This window comes from Podarcis liolepis (genome assembly GCF_965112155.1).
Source record: "Podarcis liolepis genome assembly, chromosome: 10".
NCBI classification, from domain to species: domain Eukaryota; kingdom Metazoa; phylum Chordata; class Lepidosauria; order Squamata; family Lacertidae; genus Podarcis; species Podarcis liolepis.
This window is the reverse complement of record NC_139562.1, coordinates 71573194-71598377: the sequence shown is the minus strand read 5'-3', so window position 1 is coordinate 71598377 and position 25184 is coordinate 71573194. Positions and strand designations below refer to the sequence as shown.

Here is a 25184-nt window from a genome sequence, read left to right as displayed (position 1 = left end):
CAATTAGAGCTGAAACTAATGCAGGGGAATGCACTTCTCAAATACACTTGCAAAAATTCTAATCTATACTCTTAATCTGAATTTTTAACAGTATCTGCTTTTTTATTTTAAAAAAAATCAATGAATTGTATGACAAATGCAATGTCCTATATTGACTCTGACAACACAGTAAATGTTTGAAGTAGTTTCCCTAAAACTGGTAAGATGTGATATTTATCCCCACCACCACCAATCAAATTTTGAGAGCAAAACTTGACATTTTTGCCAAACCTCATACAAGATTCAATGCAGGGCACAGTGCAACAGACATTCCAGAATATTTGGATCAGTTGCTCATATTTACATTAGGACTGACACTAATCTTGAACTAATCAAGCAAAGGGGGAAATGTAGAAAGGCTATTTGCATATGTAAATGGTGAAGGATGCTCTTTTTAAAAGTGAAACAGAACAAACAAAATGTGAAAGACATCATTTAAGCATATCCCATTCAAACTCAAAATGAAAGAAAACAAAGAAACAAGAAAAACTATAATAGCAAAATTATATTAATGAAAATAAGTTTGTATTTTATCTCAATATTTTGCATGTCAATGAATTGTGAATTTTATGTTAACTTGCTTTTAAAGTTTATTGATATTTTATAACATATATTAGTATATTTAAATGGATATTTAAACGGATATACTGCAGTATACAAATTTGTTAATAAAAATGAATAAATAGAATGAACAAACCCCATTTATTTTATTAGGTGCATGGTCTTCTTTATATCTTTTATAGGAAGCTGCCTCCCAAACCTGCTGATATCCAATTCTATGAAACAGGATGTTAACTGTGGTTACAGACTATATCAGGCTTCCTCAACCTCGGCCCTCCAGATGTTTTGAGACTACAATTCCCATCATCCCTGACCGCTGGTCCTGCTAGCTAGGGATCAGGGGAGTTGTAGGCCAAAAACATCTGGAGGGCTGAGGCTGAGGAAGCCTGGACAATATCTTGTAACGGCAGTGTAACAGCCCACCTAGCCCAGCACTGTAAACACGGCCCGTTTGCGGACTCTTTGGAGTCTGAATAATTTCACTGCCTCACTTCCACAGGGCCCTTAACTGGAGATGTGGGGAATTGATCCTGCTGCATATAATAAAACCTACGCTCGGCCACAAAGCTGCATCTTCTCTGTAATAAGTGGTGCTTTTAAGCACTTAAGAATGAAAATTTTATGGATTAGAGACAAAGATGAAATATGATTACACAGGGAGCTGGCATCATGGGAGGCACTTTTATTCTTGCCTGCCTTGTACTATGGGATTGATACTCGGAGCCTGAAACCCTCTCTTCAGTCTTTGTTTTCATGGCTTTGGCCAGAGTGCAGGCCCAGCCCCACCACCGGGCAGATTCCAGGGGGCCTGAGGTGCCCCCGAAGCAGCTCTTGAGCACCAATAACTGCCAATGCAGTGCCTGTTATTGAATACCGTATATTCTATTTTGGGGTTGCACACTTTTGATTAAATATACTGGTCCTCTGGACTGAAGTAGAGGATGGAGCCAAGCCAAGAGCCTGGCAGGTGAGGAGCAGAGATGGAACAGAGCCTGGTAGATCCAGGATGGAGCATAACAGAATTTGTCAGCTCATGAGTGAAGCTTGGCAGAGTCTAGGGTGTCCTGGCTTCTCAGATCACAACACTAGTTACTTGATAGTTTTATTGGCTGGACCAGTAATGTAGGAAAAAGATGGAGCAATGGAAGCCCCAAATCCCCAATTCAAACTTCACTTCTGTTATGAACTACTAGCTGACTTAGGTTGCAATCCTATGCACATTTACCTGGGTGTAAGCCCTATTGAACTTTATGGGGCTTATTTCTGAGTAGGCATTTATAGTCTTGTGCTAGTAACCATGTTATTCTAAAGCAGGAATGGGAAACCTGTAGCTTCTAAAATGTAGCTGGACTCCAGCTCCTCTCTGCTCCAGCTGGCATGGCCAGTGGTCTGGAATAATGGAAGCAGCACACTAATAAGATCTGGAGAACCAGATGTTTGTATCTTTACAATGAGAAACATGTTCCATATTTAAAATAGCATGAGATATAGTACATAGTTCAGGTCAAGTCAAGCCCCAAAGTCAAAGATCTGGAGTTCTTGCTTGGAGTCAGAGTTTGACTCTTTAGGCAGCAGCAACCAAACACATTTAACTGGGAGTAAGCCCCTTGAACTTGATTGGATCTGCTCCTGAGTAGACATGTATAGGATTGCGCTCCAGGAGGAATTTTGCTTCAAAACAGAATCCACAGTTTGTTGCTCATTTGCCAAACACCGGGATCCCTGGAGAGAATTCCACCAGGGCTGCCTTTTGCCTGTCACCTTTTAGATCATTACAAAGCATCATTTCATAAACATGCGAGACCATCTTATAGCGGGAATGGATCTTACTCTGGTATACCGTAACTAGTTTGTATCCTCCGCTTCTTCAGAAGCACAGTAATATAGCAATACAAAAAAAGGCAGCACAGCAACAAAGACAGCCCTTCCCATAGTGTATTTAGTAATTATGATGACACAGAGCAATCTCAGCGTCGATAACAATGCTCCCGTGAGTCAATGCACTAATCAGCATACAGTAACCGCAGGAACAATAAAGTGACATCACAAACTTCTCCAGTACCTTTCCCTATGCATTTAGCCAGGAAGAGACCACAGCTCTTCTCCTTAGTAAAGGTAAAGGGACCCCTGACCACTAGGTCCAGTCGTGGCTGACTCTGGGGTTGCGGCGCTCATCTCGCTTTATTGGCCGAGGGAGCCGGCGTACAGCTTCTGGGTCATGTGTCCAGCATGTCTAAGCCGCTTCTGGTGAACCAGAGCAGCACACGGAAACACCGTTTACCTTCCCGCCGGAGCGGTACCTATTTATCTACTTGCACTTTGACGTGCTTTCGAACTGCTAGGTTGGCAGGAGCAGGGACTGAGCAACGGGAGCTCACTTCTGATCAGCAAGTCCTAGGCTCTGTGGTTTAACCCACAGTGCCACCCGCGTCCCTCTTCTCCTTAGAATAGATCAGCATTTATGAAATTTGGGTCCCTAGCTGTTGCTGGACTCCAACTCCCAACATTCCTAGCTAGCAGGGCCAGTAGTCAGGGATGATGGGAGTGGTAGTTCAACAACAGCTGGAGACCCAAGTTTGCAAAACACTGGTATAAGTAATGCAATAGCTCAGGAGTAGGCAATGCGGCCCCTTACAGATGTTCTTGGGCTCCACCTCCCATCACTCCCAGACAGCATGGCCAATGGTCAGGGATGTCGGGGGTTGGAGTCCAGCAGTGTCTACCCCTGCTAATAGCTCCATGGGCAGGAGGGCAGCAATCTGTGCCGGCAATCAGAGTTCTCAGGCTTCTCTCTGAAAAGGTTTTAAGTCCCAACCCAAACCCAGCCAGCTGTCAAACATACCCTTTGCCAGGATAATAAGCAGGGCTGGTCAGAAAAAGGAATGTCACTCCGATCACAACAACCAGGCACTGAAAATGTATGTAATAAATGTAAGTAATAAATAAATGAAAGAAATGAGATGTTATAGCCCTTACATCAAGGGTCTGCCATGCACTTTTGAACTGCACAAGACAAAACCATGGGGGCATCACCAGCTTCTCCCTGGCTGCTACAGTGATGCTGGAGGGCTGTGTCTGCATCCCTGTCTCTGTGCATGTTGAATAGCTACCTGGTTGCCCTGGAGAAGTCAAGAGAGAGAGAGTTGGGGGTTGATAATGACTAATGGCCAGAAGCTGCAGCAGTTCTCCTTGGTAAAGGTTTGCTGTGTGTTTGGAAAAGGGTGGCAACCCTCAGGGAAATCTTCTGTTCTGCAGGCTGTAACTCGCCCCCTCCTCTCTCTTGACTGATTAAAGTCTTTCTGGCTGCATCTTTCCCCCCTCCTCTAATTAGAATCTGTTCACTTTGCCCCCTCGCTCAGCAGATGGAAACACAGCAACAACCCAGTTCAGTCGCTATCGAACAAATAAATGCCCATGTTAGAGCCCTTCTTAGACGCGTAGCTTGGCCCTGGGATCCTCGCTGACGACACGGAGCTGGCGCTGCCCCCTTCTGCACTCACCTATGGAGCTGGAAGATCCCCCCGGGCGTGCTTTGTCTCCAGCTCCTTTGCAGGGGATGTTCGCCAAGCGAGTGCCATCAAGACCTTGGCAACCCATTGCAACTCCAGTCCCTCTAGTACCTGCCTGGCAGCCGGACTTCGGCATGGATCAAACTTTGGCATTTTTATGTTGTGAAGCGCCCTGCGATCTTCGGGCGGCACCTATTTTCTAATCATAATGACGACGAGAACAACAACAACCACAAGCACCTTAGCATGCCGGCTGCAGCAGCCTGGACCAGACCCCGCCCCGCCCTGCTCGCACCTCGGGGAAGACCAGACCCTGAACTTGGGGAGTTTCCCTCGATTCCCTTGTATGGCGAAGCTCCTCGCCCTCGGAGGAGGACTCCCCCTCCCCCGCCCCCAGATCGCGGGAGGAAACCCAGACGCCCACCTCCCCCTCCCCCCTCCCGGCTGCCTGCCTGCCTGCCTGCAATCGGGGGCATAAATCAGGGGAGGAGGAGACGCGCGCGCACGCACCACCCCACCCCGAAAGAGCCAGGCGCGCGCGCGCGCGAGGGAGGGATCCGGGATCTGTTACAAAAGTAGCCCCGATGGCGGCGGATCACAGCGCGCAGAAGCTGCCGCCGCCGCCCGAGTAGCGAGAGCCTCTGGCTGCGTCTCCCGCCCGCCCGCCTCCACCCGCCCAGCGCGGCCGCCGCTTCCCTCCGCCTCTCCGCCCCCGAGGAGCCGCTGCCTCCTGCTTCTTCTTCTCGGAAGCTGCCTGTGGCTTCGCGCAGAAGAGGAGAGAGAGGGAGAGATTGATTGATTAGTCTTATTCCTCCCGTGCTCGCCCCGCTTCTTATTTTTTTAACTTCTCCACTCTCATCAGCATCATCACCATCACCATCAACATTATTATTCTTCTGCCCTCCTCCTCCTCCTCCTTTTCTCCGGCACTTGTGGGCAAGGGGGCATCGATCTTCGATCAGGAAGATGGCTGCTGGCTGGTGGCTCTTTTTCACCCTGACCCTTTTGCAGTCCTTGGTGATAAACCTCTCCGCCGACGGGCCCTTCCCTTCTGCCACCACGTAAGTCCCACCTGAGTCCGGCAGGGTAGAGAGAAGTCGAGGCAGGCAGGCAGGCAGGGCGGAGGAGATGTCGCCCCAGGAAGGGAACCGGGAGGAGCAGGAGTGCCGGGGCTCGCCAAGGCGGGCGGATCCGGAGCGAGGCGGGATCCCTCAGCTGGAGCAGAGTAGCAACTGGTAGGCTGCCCGGCTCCGGGCTGGGCTGAGGGGCCTGCGGCTGCCCCCTGCCCGCCGGAGCCCAGCCCAGCCCGGGAGACTCCGGCGAGGGATCGACAGCATCTCCAAATAGATGGGCTCAGAGGAAAGTTTCTAGTTTCCTCGCCGCCGCCGCCGCTGGGACTTGAATGGCTGTTTTGACCTCGTGGAGATTTGGGGCAAAAAAAGAAGCATTTGAAAGGAAAGCGTGCCTGTGTTGTCTAGAGAAATGCATTTTCCTGAAAGGCCCCGAAGCCGAAGTCGCGATGCAACGTTTAAGTTTTCTAACGCGCATTGTAACCTTCGTGCTTCCCGGGTGTGACATGAATGTTGTGACAGTTCCAGGGCTGGTTTTGCGCGTGTGTGGGGGGCTTTGCAAGCATCCACGCATGTGCAAACCCAGAGCAGTTGGTGGGTTTCTCTCTCCCTCTCCCTTTCCCCCTGTTCTGACATGCTATGCGAGGTAGCTGGGTGTTCTCAGATTTAGCGATGATCTCGTTAGGCGATGCATCGGCGAGTGCTGCTAATTATGGTCTGCTTTCCGTTTGCTGCCTTGCATGAGTGCAGGATAGCATCTTGAAAGCAGCAGGCAGTGATTAGCAGAAAACTTGCCCAGAGCAGGGCAAGAGGTTCACATCAAGAAAGGAAGGCAGAAAATAAATAAATAGGCCAATGTCTGGTTTTTTTTTGCCAGGGAGAGTTAAAGTAAGAATTGCGGTGACTGATCTGTGTTGCCTCAGAAACACTTTAGTTCTTAAATCTAGGCAGCCACCATCATTAAGCATCTTAGTGTGAATGACTCACTGTAACACATTTTATGCAGAGGTAAAACACACAGACACACACACAGAGCAATGCTAGCAGCCTGCATTCTTGGAAAATGGAAAGTGTACTCTGCTGGTTCAGTTGGTGTGGAAGGAGGACTTTACAGGGATTGTTCTAAGTGCAGTTCACCAATTAGCTAGCTGGTTCAGTGAGGTTCGGATCTCTCTGTGTGCTTCCTCTCCCCAAGTGTAAGCTCGAAAGGGGCTGGGCTCAGGGCTAGAAGGAGAAAGTTAAGGGAGAGAGCTGGGCTAGGAATCCCACCTTTTTAGAATGGTTAAATGAAGCCTGGCTCAAGCTGGTGGATTCCACCATCACTGCCATCACATTTCCTTGAGCTGGCTCTTTGCCATTCTGAAGCAAAAGCATCCTCCAAAAGCAAAACTGCCCAGCCTGAAAAAAAATTGTCATAATTTTCCATCCCTACTTTGGTTTGGTTTAGTGGGAGGTTAGTGTTTGGGTTTACCACAGATGTATCCTGTCACTTGCTGTTGAATGCCTAAAACTTTAATGGGACTTGCACTGTGCAGAAATGTGTGTCTAAGCCAGGCTGATTACTTGGCCGCTGCATTTATGGTTAGAGGAAAGGAAAATGGGAGCAAGGACCAGAGATGCAAAAAAGATAAGCTGCTCAAGAGAGGGAGCTGAACAGAAGAAACAAATTGGCTTGGTGTTACAGTCTCTTAAGACAGTTGCTTCTTTGAGCGGAAAGAAGTACTGTAGACCTTATGGATTCTGTCCACAACACAGGCTGTTTCATTTCCAAAGTATCCTGCAAGAATATTCCTTTGTTTCAAGGCAGAGAAATGAGGTTTTGGCTGGGGAATAAACCAGCAGGAAAGCTGAAAGATGCCTATTTGAAAAAGGAAAAGGGAAGTTACAGGTGCTGCTTGAAGATGTGTTAGGTTGTTTATAATAATAACTAGAAATCCCCTCTTCTAGTACAGGAAGGAAACAAAGACAAATCAAATCCGGGATGTTGCCAAGTAAAGAATTAAATGCAGATGTAGTTAAACCAGAAAGCAGAGGCCAACAAATCGAAATCTTTTGATGAGCAGTTAAAAAGCTGGTTCCAAATAATAATTGCAACTAAAAGCAAAACAATCCCTGGACCTTTTCATCCTCGTATTTGGAAGGGTCTTTCATTTGTTCATTCTTTCAAAATGATATACAATTTACAAGTACAGCATTTAGGGGAGGGGGAAAAACCTTCTGAATTTTCAGGAATATATATTTAATAATAACCAGCTGTTTAGAAATGCCTACTTTTTGTTGTTAATCTTTTGCCTTATAAATTTTCTACCAGTAAATGTTCTTTAATATGCTTGTTTCATGGTTACATGCATGTATTAAAATGCATTTTAAATAAGTAAATATTTTATCAACACCTATTGATTAAAATTGTACTTTGTCTCCCAATGGTAATTCTTCATCTAGTATGATTTAAAAAACAAACTAAAAAACAATTACTGGCATTTTTACCATACACACAACAGAGCATATATATAGGCAACACTATTCAGTATGAACTTGTCAGATTTCTAGAATGATATGCAAGCTAAACTTGGAGATACTGCATATGTAACTATTTATAAATTGTTCTAGCAGAAAACAAGCACAGCATTGCCTTGTGTTAAAAAGAGGTTTTAAAATGAGATGGAATGTGCTCTTTTACACATTTCAGATGGGTGTTATGTCCCAAAATATTTTGTATTGTCTCATGGTTTTAAAATGAAAAGAATCCCTTTTCGTTTAGAGCATTAATTTGAATGTTTTGTCCAAGCAGTGATGATTGTGTGGTATGTTTCATGAATTGAGGGTGGAATTATTTGAATTTCATTGAGCCTTATGTCTAGGTGTGCTTGTGTTTTTTCTTTTCTTTCTTTTTTTAAAAAATACCATCCCTATTTAATGCTATTTTTAAAAGCCAATCTGAAAATGAGTATGAGGCATTCCTTGTTGCTTTCTATTTTCAGGATCCATTCAGACTAAATAAATCAAATTAAAAACATTCTGTTCTGAAATTGGGAGAATTTTACACACCATTTGCTCAGGTATAAAGTATAGAACACAAGGTCTTTAAGGAATCTCCCTTTTAGCAATCAGCTTGAGAGGGTGGTATTATTTAACTGTTCCCAATACAAACTAAATGTTTGGAATGTTTAGCATAAAATACATACTAAATGTTTAGTATGGCCTAAACATACTAACGGTAGAAATATCTGAGTTCAGTAAGACTTACATCATAGTAGATGTGCTTAGGACTAAGTGATTCATTGTGTACTTAACAGTATAACTGTTAAGATACCTTACTATCAATGAAATACTGGATCACCCACCACATGTCATGGGTATCAAAGTTCTATTTCAAATACTTTAAAATAGCCTTTAATGAAGGGTAAATTGTTGAACACATGTGTGTTTCATAACTTTCCCACATGCTTTACATAGTGGAAATTATCATTTACTGTGGCAGTTATTCAGGGGAGAGAGCTTCCATGTACAAGAGGCAGAATAGCCAGAAGATGTAATACATTTGGAGCTGGGTGTACAGCGTCGCCTTCGTAGATTTCTCCCACCATCCTGTTTTAAGTGCCACTTGTAGCTTGAAGCATAGGAAGCATAAACCACTGTAGTTAAAGTGCAGTTAACTTTTTGTAAAATATAGTTAACATTTTAATGGTAGTTAAAATTAACAATCATGAGTTGGGTGCCTAATATGCCAATCAATAACTTATACTTTTGTTGGCTGCAATTATTACTACAAGCCTGTTGCTTTGTAGGTGTCACATGGGGGTGCGTGGACTAGATGTGTTGAAAGAGCACTATGTTCATTTTTAAGAAAATGACCAAAGGAAGCTGAATATTGGAATTTTTGCACCTTCATTTGTGTACAGCTTTTTACGTATACTAATATTAGCAGATAATGTAAACATTGCAAAATATTAAATATACCAATTTTTTGTCATTGGGGTATTTTTAAAAATTACTGTTGAACTGCATTGATACCCATGAAAGGATATTTTCTAGGGGGAGGGAAGTGTATTATTCTTGCAGCAAACATTGAAATATTGAGGTGCCTGGGACTTTGCCAGCCTCATTTTCACTAAAAAGAAATTAGGCTGCCAAGGTGTCTTTCCACCTCTTGATTCTTATATTGCTGCTATGTCTATGACTCTTCCATCTAACTTAGAATGTGTGAATGTGTAGCTACACTGTCCTTTCCTTCTTTCAAATAATCTCACTTGCTAGATTGACTAATAGCAGAAGGCTTGCTTTAGGTCTTCAAGGCAACAAAGGCAATGGGAATTTTGCTTTCAGTGGGCTGTTAAAATTCATCTAATCAATCTTTAGTACACACAAAAAGCAAATGCTAATTTGCAATTATTCTCCAGAAGAATCCTCTAATACACCCTTTAACATTTACTAAAGGATAATTAAAAAACAACAACCCTGTCTAGATCAGCTAGTAATGCAGTAATCAGTAAGAATAAAAGTTTATACCCAATTCCTAAATATATTACATGAATGCAAGTTCTCTTTAAAACAATGAAGCAAGTCCCCTACAGGTTGCTCAGGACCAAGCAGGTAGGCGAAAGGCTATTATTGCAGTCTCAACCCATTCTCTATAATTGGAGCCGGAATACTTCTGGCATTCTGAGTACAAGTGCTTTTTTCCATTAATCAATCATTATAAGTTTTTACTTGGCTAGAGCTTTGATCATTGTATTCTCCTTCTGACGACTTTTTCCCCCTCCCTGACCAAAGTATTTATTTGAATTAGGGTGATCAGTGGAGGGTTGTGCATAGAATAGTGTATAAATTTCAGATACGGAAGTCTGGTTTCTATTATTACTTGGGGCATGATCCACAGAGCACAGGTGTAGCACCTATTTACAGAGGATACCTATAGGACCCAACAGGAGCATGAGTAAAGGGGCAGAGAAGGATGAATGGATGGAGACATGGAAGAGTTGAAGACACCTCATGTTGCCTGTTGCATATTAAGTGTGTGTGTGTGTGTGTGTGTGTGTACAGGCTTTTGAGGCTTATGGAAACCCTTTGTGTGAGAACAGCATCTCTGTATCATGTGAATCATGCCCTTATAAATACCAGTAGTGCTCTTTTCTTCTTTGCTAAATTCTTGATGCTTCTTGTACTAAGCATCTTGATCTTGGTCACTATCACCTGTTGCTTTAGGCAACTTTTCCTGAAAAATGTTTAAATCTGTTCCAGGACTAGTATCGGCAGTTACTCTTTAAACCATTCCTTTGTTGGTCAACATAATTTGTCACCTTAAGTGGAAATTACATTATACCAAAAACCTGATTGTGGTCTTCTGGTGCAATTTCATTTGTATTGATGTTTTATTGCTATAAATGTGATAATTTGAATCCACTTCTTAATTTGCCATGCTGAATCAAATGGATCACTTGAATCCCCTGATGAAAACCCTGAAATTTTTTTAGTTGCCAATGAAACATGTGGTATAAAGACTATTCCTACGAAAAGACAAATGCTGAGAGACTGCCCAGTGCAGCACTTTATTTTCTGGCTTTCAGCTAATTCATGTGCCACTGATTTTCATGTGAATTTGGGCATGTTACTGAGCATGGGGTTTCCAAACCATTTGTAAGTCTTCTATATCTTAAAGAAATATTGATATAATATTCCTAGTAGGAGGGAACAGGACTTGGGAAAATATTCTACCTCCTTTTGAAAGTTGAATACTACCATAAGGCCAATTTGCTGTGATGTCTTCCACGGCCCAGGTACCACTGCTGTAGGGCCACTGGGAGATACTAGAGTGGAGCAGCCCCATAATAGCACAGGGCATTATAGATCCACCCTTTTCCTTGGAAGATTATATTATTGGAGAAGACTAGAGAGATTCGTCCCTGGCCAAACCTATTCCATAGAGTGCAGTCCTATCAGCATATTGCTGATGTCCTCTAATGGAATATATACAAAATGTCCATCTTCACAAGTTGCATGGCTATGCAGATGACACCAGCCCATTTGAAATCATTCAAAAACAATGGGTTTAGCGTTGCTGGATTCCCTGTAGGAAACTCACCTTCTGGAAGGCATTTCTACTGATATGTCATGCCCATGCTTTCTACACAGAAGTACAAGGATTACCTTCAATGATCATTTTTTTTGTTCAGTGGAAGCCAAAAATTTTGCTTTAGTGTTATTGAAGCACATCTTCTGGAGATTTAACAAGTATATGAGCATAATATAGCTCCCTTGTTATAGACAGATAATTCAGGCTTTACCTGGAAATTATCAGGTGCCTGTAGCTTCTTCAGGTGTGGAGAAATAGTTAGTATCACCTATCTCTAGAGAGTGATAGACCAGATGGGGATCTAGATGGTTGCTGGGGATATTGATACAATAGCCCTTAAACCCTCTTTCACTGGTAGGATCTAGTTAAAAGCCCATTTGGAAGCCTGTTTTGTGCTGGTTATGGTGGCAAAGAGAACATGCTGCCTTTACATTGTGCCATTTGTCAGAGCCTTTTCCAGGTAGTGGGAGGGTTCTGTCAACTTATTCCTCTGCTTCGGACTTAGGAATATCTGTGACTCTCAGTAACTTCTGTTTGGGACACTTAGCTAATAAAATTCCTTGAAAGCGTTCTCATGTAGGCATCATACTGGAGATGTTTCAAGCCTTCCTTCCTTCATTGTAGATCCTTGGATGTGTTTCCATTCTTGATGACTGAGTAAGCTGGCCTAGTGATATCAGTTTCATAATTTTTGACCCAGCAATATATTGCAAATCATGTTGTGCATTATTGTCCCAAACTGGTTTGAAGTCTGTATCATGATTTCGCTTTCATAATTTTTGACCTGGCAATATATTGCAAATAATGATATGTCTGTGTGTGTGTGTGTGTGTGTGTGTGCGCGTGCGAGAGAGAGAGCGCTATGCAAAAATCACAATGGGGGAAAAATAATGAAGCCAGCCAATGCCCCTACATAGCTCCAGCCTTATTTCAGACATTGTGATATATCGATATATCACAATGTTTAGCTGGTGATATAACATGATGTTGAAAACCAAATAATCACCCAGCCCAACAAGTTATGTAGACCAGTTTGCAATTTGCTATTCTCGGGAAGGTAGTTAATCAAGCAAGCAAGCAAGCAGTTGTGATTCAACTCTATGAAATTGTAGTTGTGGCAGATTATCTAAATCCTTGCCTGAGTTTTGGGCTGGTTCCTGATTGAAACTGTCTTGGTGACACTGGCTGGCAGTCTGTTGGAAGACAGAAGGAGAGTGATTCTGTTAATTGTCCTGAAACTTTAATCAGCACTGAGTACTATTTTTTCCATAGTATTGGCTTCCATTACTTTTGTGGGCTAAGTTTGAAAGCAAGGCAGTTGTGGCAGGTTTGCTTCTAATTCACAGGTAGGCAGCAGAAAGTGGTGACAGACGATAGTTGTTCCTCCCTATGACTTGTCCTGTAGGCCTTCACAATCTTCATCCTCCCTATGTCTTGTCCTGTAGGCCTTCACTATCTTCATTTCTCTCTCCCCCTTCTACGGTGTTGGGGCTGTCAATCGGAATCTACCCAACCTACCGTATTTTTCGCTCTATAACACGCACCCAACCATAACACGCACGTAGTTTTTAGAGGAGGAAAATCCGTAGGCATGCCACCCGTAGGCATTTCCTCCATAACACGCACAGACATTTCCCCTTACATTCTAGGAGGAAAAAAGTGAGTGTTATGGTGCAAAAAATATGGTACTTCTTTTCTTTGGATCCAGGTGAGGCAGTAGATTTCCTTAACAAATCAGTGATGAACTGGATATAAGTAAAAACTGAACATAATACAGAGGTATTGATTTGGACCAGTTAACCAAAAGGCAGGTAAAGTGCGTCTTCTGTGTGGAGTCATGCTGCTTAAAATCTAGACACCTTTATCTTGGTAGGAGTCGTTGATACCCTGTCAGATTTAACAGCTGGTTTGTTCCTTGAGCACGCAATCCGAAGATTGGAAGAAATGCTATCTCAGGTTAATTGATTGCTGAATAAGCGACCACTCAACTGAATGGCACAAGAGCTTGGTTCTGTTCTGACATATTTTAATTTGGCTACGCTTATTCCAGAATGCTATTTGGCAACAATAATCCTTTGATTGGATTACTCCCTGGGATGGTAAGAAGAAGCAACAACCAGATTTGCTTGCTTTTTGCATAAATTTCACTATTTATTTACAAAGATTCTAATGAGTTTATGAAAGAGATTGACATTATATAACATCAACAAATCAACAAGCTTTTGCAGTTAATTACAGCAATCCAATTGCCTATTTCTGAAGCTACACACAAAATATGCTTATTAGAATATTGTTAGGAATACCTTTTCTGATACCCTGCCCTACACATACACACAAAATGTGCAATTAACATCTTTGTAACCAATAATTGGCAGTGATAAGTTATAGTGTTTCCAAATATTGATTTGGGCCACCTTCCTAACATAGATTTAATGTAGGTAAAATCACTGTTTGGAAGAATGAGTTTTTAAGCAATTATCCTTTTTGTGCATTTGGACCTAGTGAAGTCAGTGCACATGCCCTTATTTCATTTTGTCTGCTGATGAGATTTCCTTTCGCTGGCTTGGCTGGGAAGAAGCGACCTCTAGCCAAAAAAGACAACCATTTTTGGTTTACAGGCTAATGCTACTGAATATCGCTTCCCCATGCCGCTTGGCTCATTGCCTTCTAATGCAGGAAACAGATGCCAATATTCATAGTAGTTCCACAGGTGTACTTAGTGCTGTTCGAGTAGGTAATCTGTGGTTGTTGTTAAAGAGAGTTTAGGAAGGAGGGTGGTACCAGAGCTTTAAACAAAAGAGCTCTGTTGCTAGGATACAGCCTTCCAGATCAGAGGGAGGAACCCACTTTGTGGTGTTTTCAAATATTGTCATTCTGTTCTGTTTCTCATTTGACTGAACTTTCTCTTGAGGGAAGAACATGACTATCTTGGGTTCTCATCTCCAGAGGGACTAAACACTTTGTTTCTGGTTGTACTCACCAGTTACTACTTCAGAGTTGCCTTTTATTCTGTTGCCTCAGAAAATGGTGCAGCCATGATCTTTGGAAAGTGGGGTGGGGAGCCTGATTAATCTGCTTCATAGGCAGTAGACGCTTTTTATAGAACAAGTGAAATTGTGCTGCCATACCTGCTTCTCTCGTAAGGATGATTGGAGACCTGGGGAATTAGGACCGTTAATCCTCACCATCATTATTCAAGGCAGATTGCAAAAGTAAACCTAACTGAACTTACCTAGGAGTCAGCAAAAAACTGACTGTGTGTAACTTGGGAGGCGTGACTGTACCTGGTTTGTGCTGGTGTGCTGTGTCAGCCATGACTGTGAATGTAAGCAAGCCCTGACACGCAGTGAGAGGAGGGTTAGGAAGCCCATGGTGGTATTCTGTCACACTGCTTTCATAACAATAGGAAAGCTGAGATACTGGGGTGTGGCTGGCTCATGGGGAAACTGCATGCATCAGTCTCCACAAATAATTCCCTGCATATTATCATTGTGCTTGGCTCATATTCATGTGTGGATGAAATTATGCTAACAGTTCCACATGTTCAGGTCAGTTATCACGTGGCTTAGGGAACCATATGTGTCTCTGTGTGTTCCTTTGTGTTTCCTAGCAAGCATGAGAACAACCTTTGGCCGCTGATTGTGATTAATGCGGTGAAAACTTAACCGCGAGTCTTGGTTCAGATGGCACGCTAAAGCAAACTTTGGCTTGGCTCAGTGTGGCATAGCAGCAGAAAGGACCAGGGAGGAGTAAAGTGCCTGCAAGTCCCACTTTGGGTGGACAGATAAAATAATTTTAACTTGTGGTTCGAGGACCTGATCCCCGTTTAGTGGAATAAAGACACAGGACACGTAGCATAAGGTTAATGGGCAAGGAAAGGCCACAACTTTATTGATTGCAGAAAGTGAAAAGGTATTGGCTTAGGCATTGGATCACGGCAACTGATTCCACCCACTCGGAGAGGGGTGAGCCTAAAAGGAGGGGTTTATTCACCAGTAGGTGAATAAACTCGCGACGGGCAGGCGGACAATGAGGCCACATGGCTGGCGCAGCAGCAAGGTAAGCTGCCGTCCATGCCCCCTCCAAGCTGCCCAATTGGGCGCTTACCTGTGGGCGTGGTGCGCCAGCCAGGTGAGTGGGTGGCAGGGGGCATAATGCCCCCTGCTTGAGGCGGACATCGGGTCCCGCCCACAACTCCTCCCCTCTTTGCAGGAGGAGAGGCCTTAGTGCCTAAACCAACTTTCTAAATACACAAAACCAACCTTGTAAATAAGTCCACAAAAGTTACTAGTCTGTTTTGTTTTTAAAACCAGTCTGCTAAGGGACTAGTGTTTCATGGGGGCTGTAGAGGATTACAACTCCACTTCTCCATGGCTGGAATGGAAATCTGGGCTGCTAACCTCTCAGGATTCTACAATAAAAGGAAAACATCTACCAAATGCCCCCACAGTCTTCTGAATTTCCATGCTGATAGTGGAGGAATAGATTTTCCTTCCTTTATGGTTAGCATGGAAACAAAACAGGCCGACGAAGGAAGAATTATTCACCTGCATGAAGCGTCTGTTCACTTATGGCTACTGTAAAATACAATCCTGGCTTGTAACAATGATGGCACCACCTAGATATGTCTGACATTGCATAAATGGGGCACTACCACAGGGAAGTCCCTCTCCTCAATCTTCACCCACCTAACTTGTGTGAGCAAGCAGAACAGTTCTTAAAATGTTGGACAAATTTGTATGGGAGTAGGCAGCCCTTCAGGACTCCTGGTCCCAAACTGCCAAGTTTAGCCTCTAAATTTGTGATAGCCACAGCGGAGACTTGGAAGCAATCAGAGGCACACATGTGAGCAAATATCAGGAATTTAGCTGCAGGAGGACATCCATAATGTGATATAATGAGAGAAAACTCCATTTTAAAGGCTAATTATTAGTCTCCTTTGATAGATCCCATGGTGGAAAGAAGAACTTAGAACACTTTTACTCAAATTTAATTCTTATGGCATCATAAAAGTAGTGAGATTTATTCTCTGTGTTTAAATTTACCGGTAATGTTGATTTATTGCCTATTGTTTCTCATCATTTGTATGTGAAAGGGGGAAGACCATGAGTACAATTGTGTTGGCATATGTGTGAGAAGGAACGCTGCTCTTCTCAATAGCTAAGTGGGCTTAAGAGATATGACGTGGTTCCATGGTATGTGGGCCTTGTTGCGTCAAACACATAGTCAGGAGAGTCAAGCATTAGCCCTTGAGAGGATTTGCTTCTGCTAATCCTTGTCTCACCAAATTCACCTCCTGCACCATCCCTAAATCTGTTGCACAGGGAACCTTGACATACACCTGGCTAGTGAAATTAATTGCATCTTGGATTGGTATCACATGTTCCTGTTAAAAACACTTCTTGAGCCTCTCTGCTGCTGTGCATATGTGAAAGGAAGAGCAGCAATTTTAAATGTGCTTGGATCAGGTTTTTAAATTGATGGATGGCCATGCAGGGAAGATGGATTTACAACTGCTTTTCAGCTGTCAGTTGCAATTTTTTTGGTTCCACCTGTGAACTGAGGAAGTCTGTTTGAAGTATGTATTTAGTCCTTCACTTACCACTTTCCCCCTCAGAGTTGGGCCAGTTTTTAAAAGATAAACAAAAACATTAAAACAAACGAACCCATTTCTGTCCTTTTATCTAAGTGTTTATTAGGCCCTATTATACAGGTTTCATATTTTAAAAGTGCCATGCTGTTTTCCCTCCTTAAAGACGAATTCCAGGGCTACGATTCCAGTTTGCAAAGCTCTTGAGAAGGACAGGTGAGAGAAAGGAGGAGAAAAATAACTGCAACGGAAAATGTATATGGCGGAAGTCATTATGTTACTCTGGTGCTGATATTGCCTTCCTTGTGCTCATTTCCCCCTCCCAACCCTACAATCATGTAGTTCAAAACCTACTCACTGATGGTCTGTGTTTCTTTCTCTTACTCCCATACACTTAATCTTTTTTTCAAAGGCCCTGTAGGGAAGTGGGTAGCACTGTGGTCTAAACCACAGAGCCTAGGTGAAATATAATCGGAGTTCAGTGTGAATTTCATGCTCTTTATTCAGCTCATAGTAGCAATGAATGAAACTTTCCCCAAAATGTCTAGCTATATATACATTATTTACACAATGGGCCCTGCATGATTGGCTAATTCCGGGCTGCTCCTGTAGGCCAATCAGGTGGCTGATTCACTTCCACCTGGAGCTGGATTGGGTGGTTTCTGTGGACCAATCAGACTGCTGCATTCTGGATCCTTTTGTTATAGGATTCAGCTCAGTACATAACACTAGGGCTTGCCAATCAGAAGGTTGGCAGTTTGAATCCCCGTGACGGGGTGAGTTCCCGTTGCTCGGTCCCTGCTCCTGCCAACCTAGCAGTTCGAAAGCACGTCAAAGTGCAAGTAGATAAATAGGTACCACTCCGGCGGGAAGGTAAACTGCATCTCCGTGCACTGCTCTGGTTCGCCAGAAGCGGCTTAGTCATGCTGGCCACATGACCCGGAAGCTGTCTGCGGACAAATGCCGGTTCCCTCGGCCTATAGAGCGAGATGAGCACGCAACTCCAGAGTCGTCCACGACTGGACTCAATAGTCAGGGGTCCCTTTACCTTTATGTGTGACCTTCCTTACTGGTCTGTTGTATGGGTCGGTAAAACAATACATGCCAAGTACTTTGAGCCCTTGAGCAAACTGCTGAGTATTACAGCAAATCCAGAAATTGGGGTCAATGCCTCTTTAACTGAATGGAGGCCATCTAAACTAAAAACAGACATATTATTTAATAGATTTCTTACCCACCCTTCATCAGTCCCAGGGTGGGGCACAACAAGGAAATATACAATTATAAAACAAGTAAAACTGTGACAGCCATAAAACAAATATGAAAACACTAAACAAAAATTCCATCTATAAATTTAATACAAACATTTAAAAACAATTCCACTTATAGAGAGCCAATTATAGAGTTGGACCATGACCTGGGAGCAGGGTGTGTATCCCCTCTCAGCCATGAAGCTCACCTGGGTGACCTTGGAGTCAGTCACTGCCTCTCAGCCTAGCCTTCCTCACAGGGTTGTTGTAAGGATGAAATCGAGGGGAGGACAAGACGTGTGCAGCCCCCTGAGCTCCTTGGACGGTAAAGGTGGCACATAAATGTAATGAATAAATAAATAAATAAATATAAAAACAGTTTAAATTAGATATCCACTTAAAAGGCTTGTTGAAAGAGAACGGTCATTGGACACCCAAATAAAGCAACACAGATGGTGCCTGTGTAATATGCAACGGAAGGAAAACCCAAAGGGTCGGTGCCACTACAATAAAGGCCTGGTTCTTATATCGTATGGAATGATTTGGGATTTTTTTTGCTTTTAATATTGTTTTTAATGCTGTAACCCACCTTGGGACCTTAGGGTGAAGGGCATGTAATAGATACAATAACAATACTAATGGTAATGGTAATGCTACTACTACCACCTGCAGGAGTCCAACTTGTTGCATATATAAAAGGTGAGATGAAATTTGGTCCATGACAAGAGTCCTGTTCCAGCATTCAGAGAGAGGGGTGGGGGGTGGGGGTGGGGGCGGCAACAGTATTGCTGTAGTGGTTTGTTTTTGTTCTTATTTTTATTGTGTACTTTGTGTTTTTTACATTGTAATTTTATGTTGTGAACAGCCCCAAGATCTATGGATAAAGGGCAGTATACAAATTTTATTATAATAAATATAAATATAAATATAAATATAAATATAAATATAAATATAAATATAAATATAAATATAAATATAAATATAAATATATTCATCACGTCTGATGCAAGCCTCTGCCCATGCAACTGTAAGAGGGACTCCCTGTATCGACCTTCTCTAATGAATGCACAAGACTGGAATCTCCCCCCCCACACACATGCTCATTGTACACACCTGGAATACTGAAAAGAGCTAAGGTAATAGGGCCCCCTGTACACTCTCACTTTGCGAATTGGAAGTGTGTTACAGAAAGGTTTAGTAATAACTCTTCACCCACAGACAATGACTGAGCAGATGACCCATAGCTTGAAAGTGAATCCCCTCCCCACCCATGGCCAGCCTTCTCAGATGATGAAGCCACCTGCATAAAGGTTCCTTGTGCTTCATCTCTGTGTGTATGAATCCAAAGAAATGTGCCCATATGTAGAGTTAACATGGACATATGTGGAATGACGGAAGACTGTGGTTTTCCTATGCCATAAAAATAAAAGACTGAATTCCAGGCAAAGCAGCACTTTTTGTTGTTTTGTTTTATTAGATGTGTTGGGATTTTAATCCCACAGCAGTAGAGACATCTCTCCAGAGGGTAGGAAGAATGTATAAAATAAAATGTATAAAATAAAATAAAATAACATTTATTGTGTTAAATGACACGCAGGGGAATAGTAATGTATCACAGAAGAAACCATGCGTGATATCAGATGTGGTCATTTGTCTTCTCTTTAAATGATGAGCTGTTGCTGACATCATTTTGTTGGCTGTGTGCTGCTCGGTAAGTGTCCGTGCCAAATAAGGTGCCTGCGATAAAGACACAGTAAATTATATTCTGATTAGTATTGTGGCACGGTGCGGTTTTCAAGCATGCATCCCACTAAAAGTCAATATTAATACATCTCAGGAAGAGAATGCACAGCATGAAGGAGTGCATGTATTTTTAGCTTTAGAAATGTAAGCTACTGTTCAGCGCATCACCGCCCCCTCAAAACAGCTTGCAGCAATAAAAAGTTATTGTCCTGAATTGGTGCTGATTGAATGTGAGTATTACTGGTATGTATTGTTCATATTAGTTGTTGCTGGTATCTGTATGACTTGAGAGACAATGGCGTGCGCCTCCAGGTGGGAAAACCAAACCGCTGGAGAATCGCAGCGCCTGCTGTGGCTGCAGAGACCAGTAACACAAAACTGCTGCCTCCCCTGCATTGCTTTTACTGCATTAGTAGCACTGAAGTGACCTCTCTGGGGACCAAGCCTGGGCAATGTGTATGGAAGTCCTTGGCTGCCCAGACGACAAGACCGTCCCCTGGCCTTGTTTTTATGGTCCAAAGGAAAGCAGAGCAATATGTGTGGCACCAGCTTGGCTGCAGGAGGAGCTGGAAGGAGGCATGCAAGGGGCCATCAAACCGTCGTAGGGACTCCACTCTAGATTCATGTAGGAATTGAGCCTTTTTTCTCTCCTGAAGACAACCCACAAGGCAGCAGAGGTTTAGGATCAGAGTTTTCCTTCTCTTAGATGGAAAGGTTGACGAGCCCCACCTGCCTCTCACTTTCGTCTACAGCATGTGCAGAAACTGCCGTATTGACTGTTGGACCCACTATTGCTCTCGTCCAGTCAATCCACTGGAGCCTGTCTTTGCATACAGGGGAAGTCCCTAACTCACCAAGGGTTTGAGACCCATTGGCTGCCCTCACCTGATTTAGAGGCCAGTTGAAGCCATTCCTGGGGTGTGGCTGCTGTCACATGCTGAATGCTTCTAGGAGCCACAGGTGAGAGCTGAGGGCAGGGTTGGGACCAAAGGTGGACAAACTACCCCAGAAGGAGGAGGACGTGTCCCCCATCAGAGGTACTATCCCTCCCCTGACACGCCATACACCCCCCCTCTCTCTCTGTGTATTTTAGTTAAAACAAAGAGACCATAGGTTATAGGAAATGTAAAAACTATAATCTTGGAATATTAATAGGCTTCAATTTAATTCTGGCTACATTTGTCTTGAAAAAGGCCATGGATGTACCCATCAATTTAACATGATCATAAATAATCTTGTCAGTGAAATATTGGGCATAGTAACAGTTAATAATAATAATAATAATAATAATAATAATAATAATAATAATAATAATAATAGCTGCGTGCTACCCCTGCATCCCTGCCCCTACTACTGTTGCTAACCATTATGGTTCCAGGCTTGAGGCACTGCTGGTTGTTCTCCATTTATACTAAAGTCATCATTCTAAAACAGCATGATGAGGAAGATATCTCAGATCTGCACAGAATATTCCAATGGTTTGTAGCATGTTCAAAATTAATAGAACTTAGCAATTACAAAGAGATAGTGTAAAAAGGCACTGGCTTTCTGGGGGAAAGGAGCGTGTAAAAAAAAAGTTTGAGTAAGTTTGGGATTTGTGCTTGTTTGTATTAAAATATATGGTTATAGCACAAAATGGGATTTGGCTGCCTAAATATGAGGCTTGAGTGGTTTAAATTCAGTGTATGAGATTCTAGTATCCCCTCTGCACTGTTACTGGTGCTATTTTAAATCTAGCTAGCTTCTTGTGGCACAATCAATGGCATGATCCTGGAGTGCTTAATTAGGATTAGAGCATTATCTTTGCATATATCCAACAGCAATAGTAGATGATGCCGCTGCCTCGTTCAGGAACTGACTAAATATATATTTAATCTGGTATTACAGTAGCTGACTCTATTTCCAGCTTCCTGGAATAATGAAGGTTGTATGTTGTTCACAGCTTCTAATCAAACTACGTCCAAAGTCAGAGGATCTCTGTCTCCCAGCATTGTTATATGCATGTACCACAGGAAAGAAATTCATGTAGGAATCGAGTGTTGCATTTTTATTATATACCAGATGTTCTTGCAGTAGATAAGCTAATGAGCCATTTTCTTTATTAACATCTGTGCAAGGGGAGCGCTTGGGACTTGAAATTAAGCATGTGCATGAACTACTGTCAAAGGTTGTATTTGTGTGTTTAAAGTCATGTTCTCGAATCACTTAAGATTATTTATTGTTTTGTAGTGTGACAATCATCACCATTAATAATTGTGATTATCAGTGAAATATAAAATGCAGTTTATGATTTGTGCTTGAAACTGGCCTTGAGCAATTTGAAGCTGTGAGTGAGGACCCAGCCATGTGCAGCCCTTTCATCCTGTATGAGAATCCTGTCACTTCCGGAATCCTGTGGCTTGTGTTAAATATATTTGATCACCGGTACGTCATTAGGGTACTTATTAGGGTTTCTCATCCCCTTAAATGCATGTCTTAGGACTATCATTATTTTGCGGGTGGGAAAATCCCTACAACTTTCCCTCAGGTTTTCATGTGACATGATGATCTTGTTTTTGTTTTAGGATGCATTTTCTCTCATTCCCCCACCCCCAATATGTTTAATTGTGGAGGGCCTTTCAAAAACCTTGTGGACTTGGTGTCATGGAATACTAATAATAATAATAATAATAATAATAATAATAATAATAATAATAATAATAATACTTTATTATTTATACCCCGCCCATCTGGCTGGGTTTCCCCAGCCACTCTGGGGGGCTTCCAACAAAATATTAAAATACAATAGTCTATTAAACATTAAAAGGATCCCTAAACAGGGCTGCCTTGCTTGCAAGATCACCAGGGAGACCAGGACTACTGGAGTGGGTGGTGCACCTTTAAATGATGAAGCAGGTGGGGCTAAAATTGGGGTGCAGCTGGTGAAGCTATATAGGGCAAAGTCTCAGTTTGTTTATTGCTGAAGTGTTCCTATAGCATAACCTTACATCCAGCCAGAGCTCTGCCTTGCCACAGAATGGGATTCTTTCCATCTTGAAAACTCTGTCATAAGAGAGTTGGTTTTCTGTGAGACAAAGGCCAAGAAAGCATCACCCAGTGTGCCTTTTGTCTTCTCATTCCTTGCCCCTGGCTACCCAGTGCAATGTGCTACACTAGAAGCGCATCTAAATGGCCACACCTATTTCTCAAAAGTAGAGAAAGAAAAAGAGAGAGAGAGAGATCTATATTCCTCTTCTAGTGGAGATCACAGTTTCTCCTGCAGCTTGGAGAGGTGCCAGCTTGGCCTGTTAACACTTGATAATTAACATGGACACACACCCCTGCTTGTGATATTCGCATCACCTGGGACAGGCTGGTTAATAAACTAATGATTGTTTTCTTGGCTGAAAGGCAGTACCTTTTCAGGAGGGAGCAATTACAAAAGCTAAAACAAAAAAACAAAAAAGCCCCACCCTTGGCTGGATCTAATCAGAAACCCAGGCTGCTTATATGCTTTATTTACAGGCCCATGACCTTGGCTTTGACGGGCAAAATGGGCTGTGGAGCTGAAGCCTCGTGATCAGGAAGGGCTCTGGAAGCCATCAGCAATAGTATTTGAGTGATGATAGTAGTGTGAAAGGTTCAACAGAAGATGGGCTCACTGTGTTAGCTGCCTTGCATGTCTCCAATATATGTGTGTGTGTTTAAGAAGAGGAGGTAGAGCATGCAATCTTTCCTCAATGTGTGTCAGTTTAAGGCTCCCACATTCATAGGCACCCATGCAGAGAGAGAGAGAGAGAGAGAGAGAGAGAGAGAGAGAGAGAGTTGTGTTGTGCATAATTGCTTGCTGAAGGATAGCCAGCCTTTCACACTTGGTGGATAGGTTTCACTACTGTAATACAAAATCTGACACGGGAACAAGGTTTCCCGAGGGAACAGTTTTTCGTCTTCCTTTTTTTTTTTTTTAATATTCATGGAGACTTCAGAAATACAGTTAATTATACAAACAACCTTGTAAGAGCTGGTGCATTCTGGCGAATGACTCACAGAGTTAAAATGAGTTCCCGTCCTATCTTGGCTTCATGCTCACTACTTGACCTTTAATAAGTCAGTGTCTCTTGGCTTCAGTTCCTTGTCCTCCATCCAGAGAACTGGAATGACTTATATGCATGCCAGTGGAGCTTTTGGCTTGTGTTTAGGCTCAAAAGTGTGCAGAATAGGGGCAAATTAATTTGTTTTTGTACTTGAGTCTTCCCCAGCCACATACAATGTTGAGTGTCTCATGCTCTCTCTCTCTTTAATGGAGTAGAAGAGTTGTGTTTGTGTGAGGGAAGCTAAGCCCTCCTTCCCATGACCCCTTTCCAGAAGTTAATTCTGGCTGCCCTGCCCCCAGAGCTTTTTGCTGAACAAGGCTCACTTCCTTGTTGAAGCCCAGCTGAGGAAAAGTGATATCAAAAGAGAGATGGTGGCGAGAGAACCTGTGGGTGGGGAAGAGTTTAGGGTTACCTTTAGGCTCTGAAAACAGGAACACATCTACTTTATAGTTACAGATAGGTAGCCGTGTTGGTCTGCCATAGTCAAAATAAAAAAATTCCTTCCAGTAGCACCTTAAAGACCAACTAAGTTAGTTCTTGGTATGAGCTTTCGTGTGCATGCACACTTCTTCAGATACACATGATACACATGTGTATCTGATACACATGTGTGTATCTGAAGAAGTGTGCATGCACACGAAAGCTCATACCAAGAACTAACTTAGTTGGTCTTTAAGGTGCTACATCTACTTTATGTGTGATTGTTAAATCTGTGTCTTCCCCCAAAGCAGGGATGAGGAACCCTTTTCAGTCCGAGGAACCCACTCCCGTCTAGGCACTTTCAAAGGGTCATGTGCTGGTGGTTGGCGGGTCCAGAGGCAACAATAAATCTACAGGTTGCCTCTGTACGGTTGGCCAGTGCCTGTGCCCACTCCCACAACCCTTCACTATCCCAGAGCCAGGCAAGCAAGAGTCATATCAGAGTTCAGGGACACAAACCAACACTCAAGGAGGGTGCACCTGAAATGGGGGACAAATGAGAGAGTCAGACAGAGAAGCCTTTTTGCCCCTAGGCCTGATGTTCCCCAACCCTGTCCCCCAAGGAGTCTGCTGCCACCAGATGCAATTTGAGCCTCATAAGCCAGCAAACCCTTCATTCCCATATTACATATTACACTGCTTATGATACTTGGGGCAAAAAGCAATTTGTGGTATGCCAACTAAGTTCTGGCCAGAGGAGACCCACTGATATTGATGAGCCCAAGTTAGTTGTGGCCACTAATTTCAGTGGATCTACTTCGTGTAGAACTTAGTGGGATACCACCCAGACCATGTA

The 25184-nt window shown here is 43.0% G+C and overlaps 1 protein-coding gene across 10 annotated transcripts in view; it reads left to right on the top strand.

The window, feature by feature from the left end:
* Positions 1 to 4435: 4435 nt before the first annotated feature.
* Positions 4436 to 25184, top strand: part of CACNA2D1 (calcium voltage-gated channel auxiliary subunit alpha2delta 1) — a 368618-nt gene continuing 347869 nt past the window's right edge. For 8 of the 10 annotated variants that reach the window (XR_014516732.1, XR_014516733.1, XR_014516734.1 and 5 more), the window contains exon 1: positions 4661 to 5170. Coding sequence is in view for 6 of the 10 variants with exons in the window: in XM_083463959.1 (XP_083320085.1) it covers positions 5076 to 5170 (95 nt within the window). In the remaining 4 variants the exon portion in view is untranslated. Of the gene's footprint in view, positions 5171 to 25184 lie in introns of all 10 variants that reach the window. The other 2 variants (XM_083463958.1, XR_014516731.1) reach the window with 2 other exon arrangements.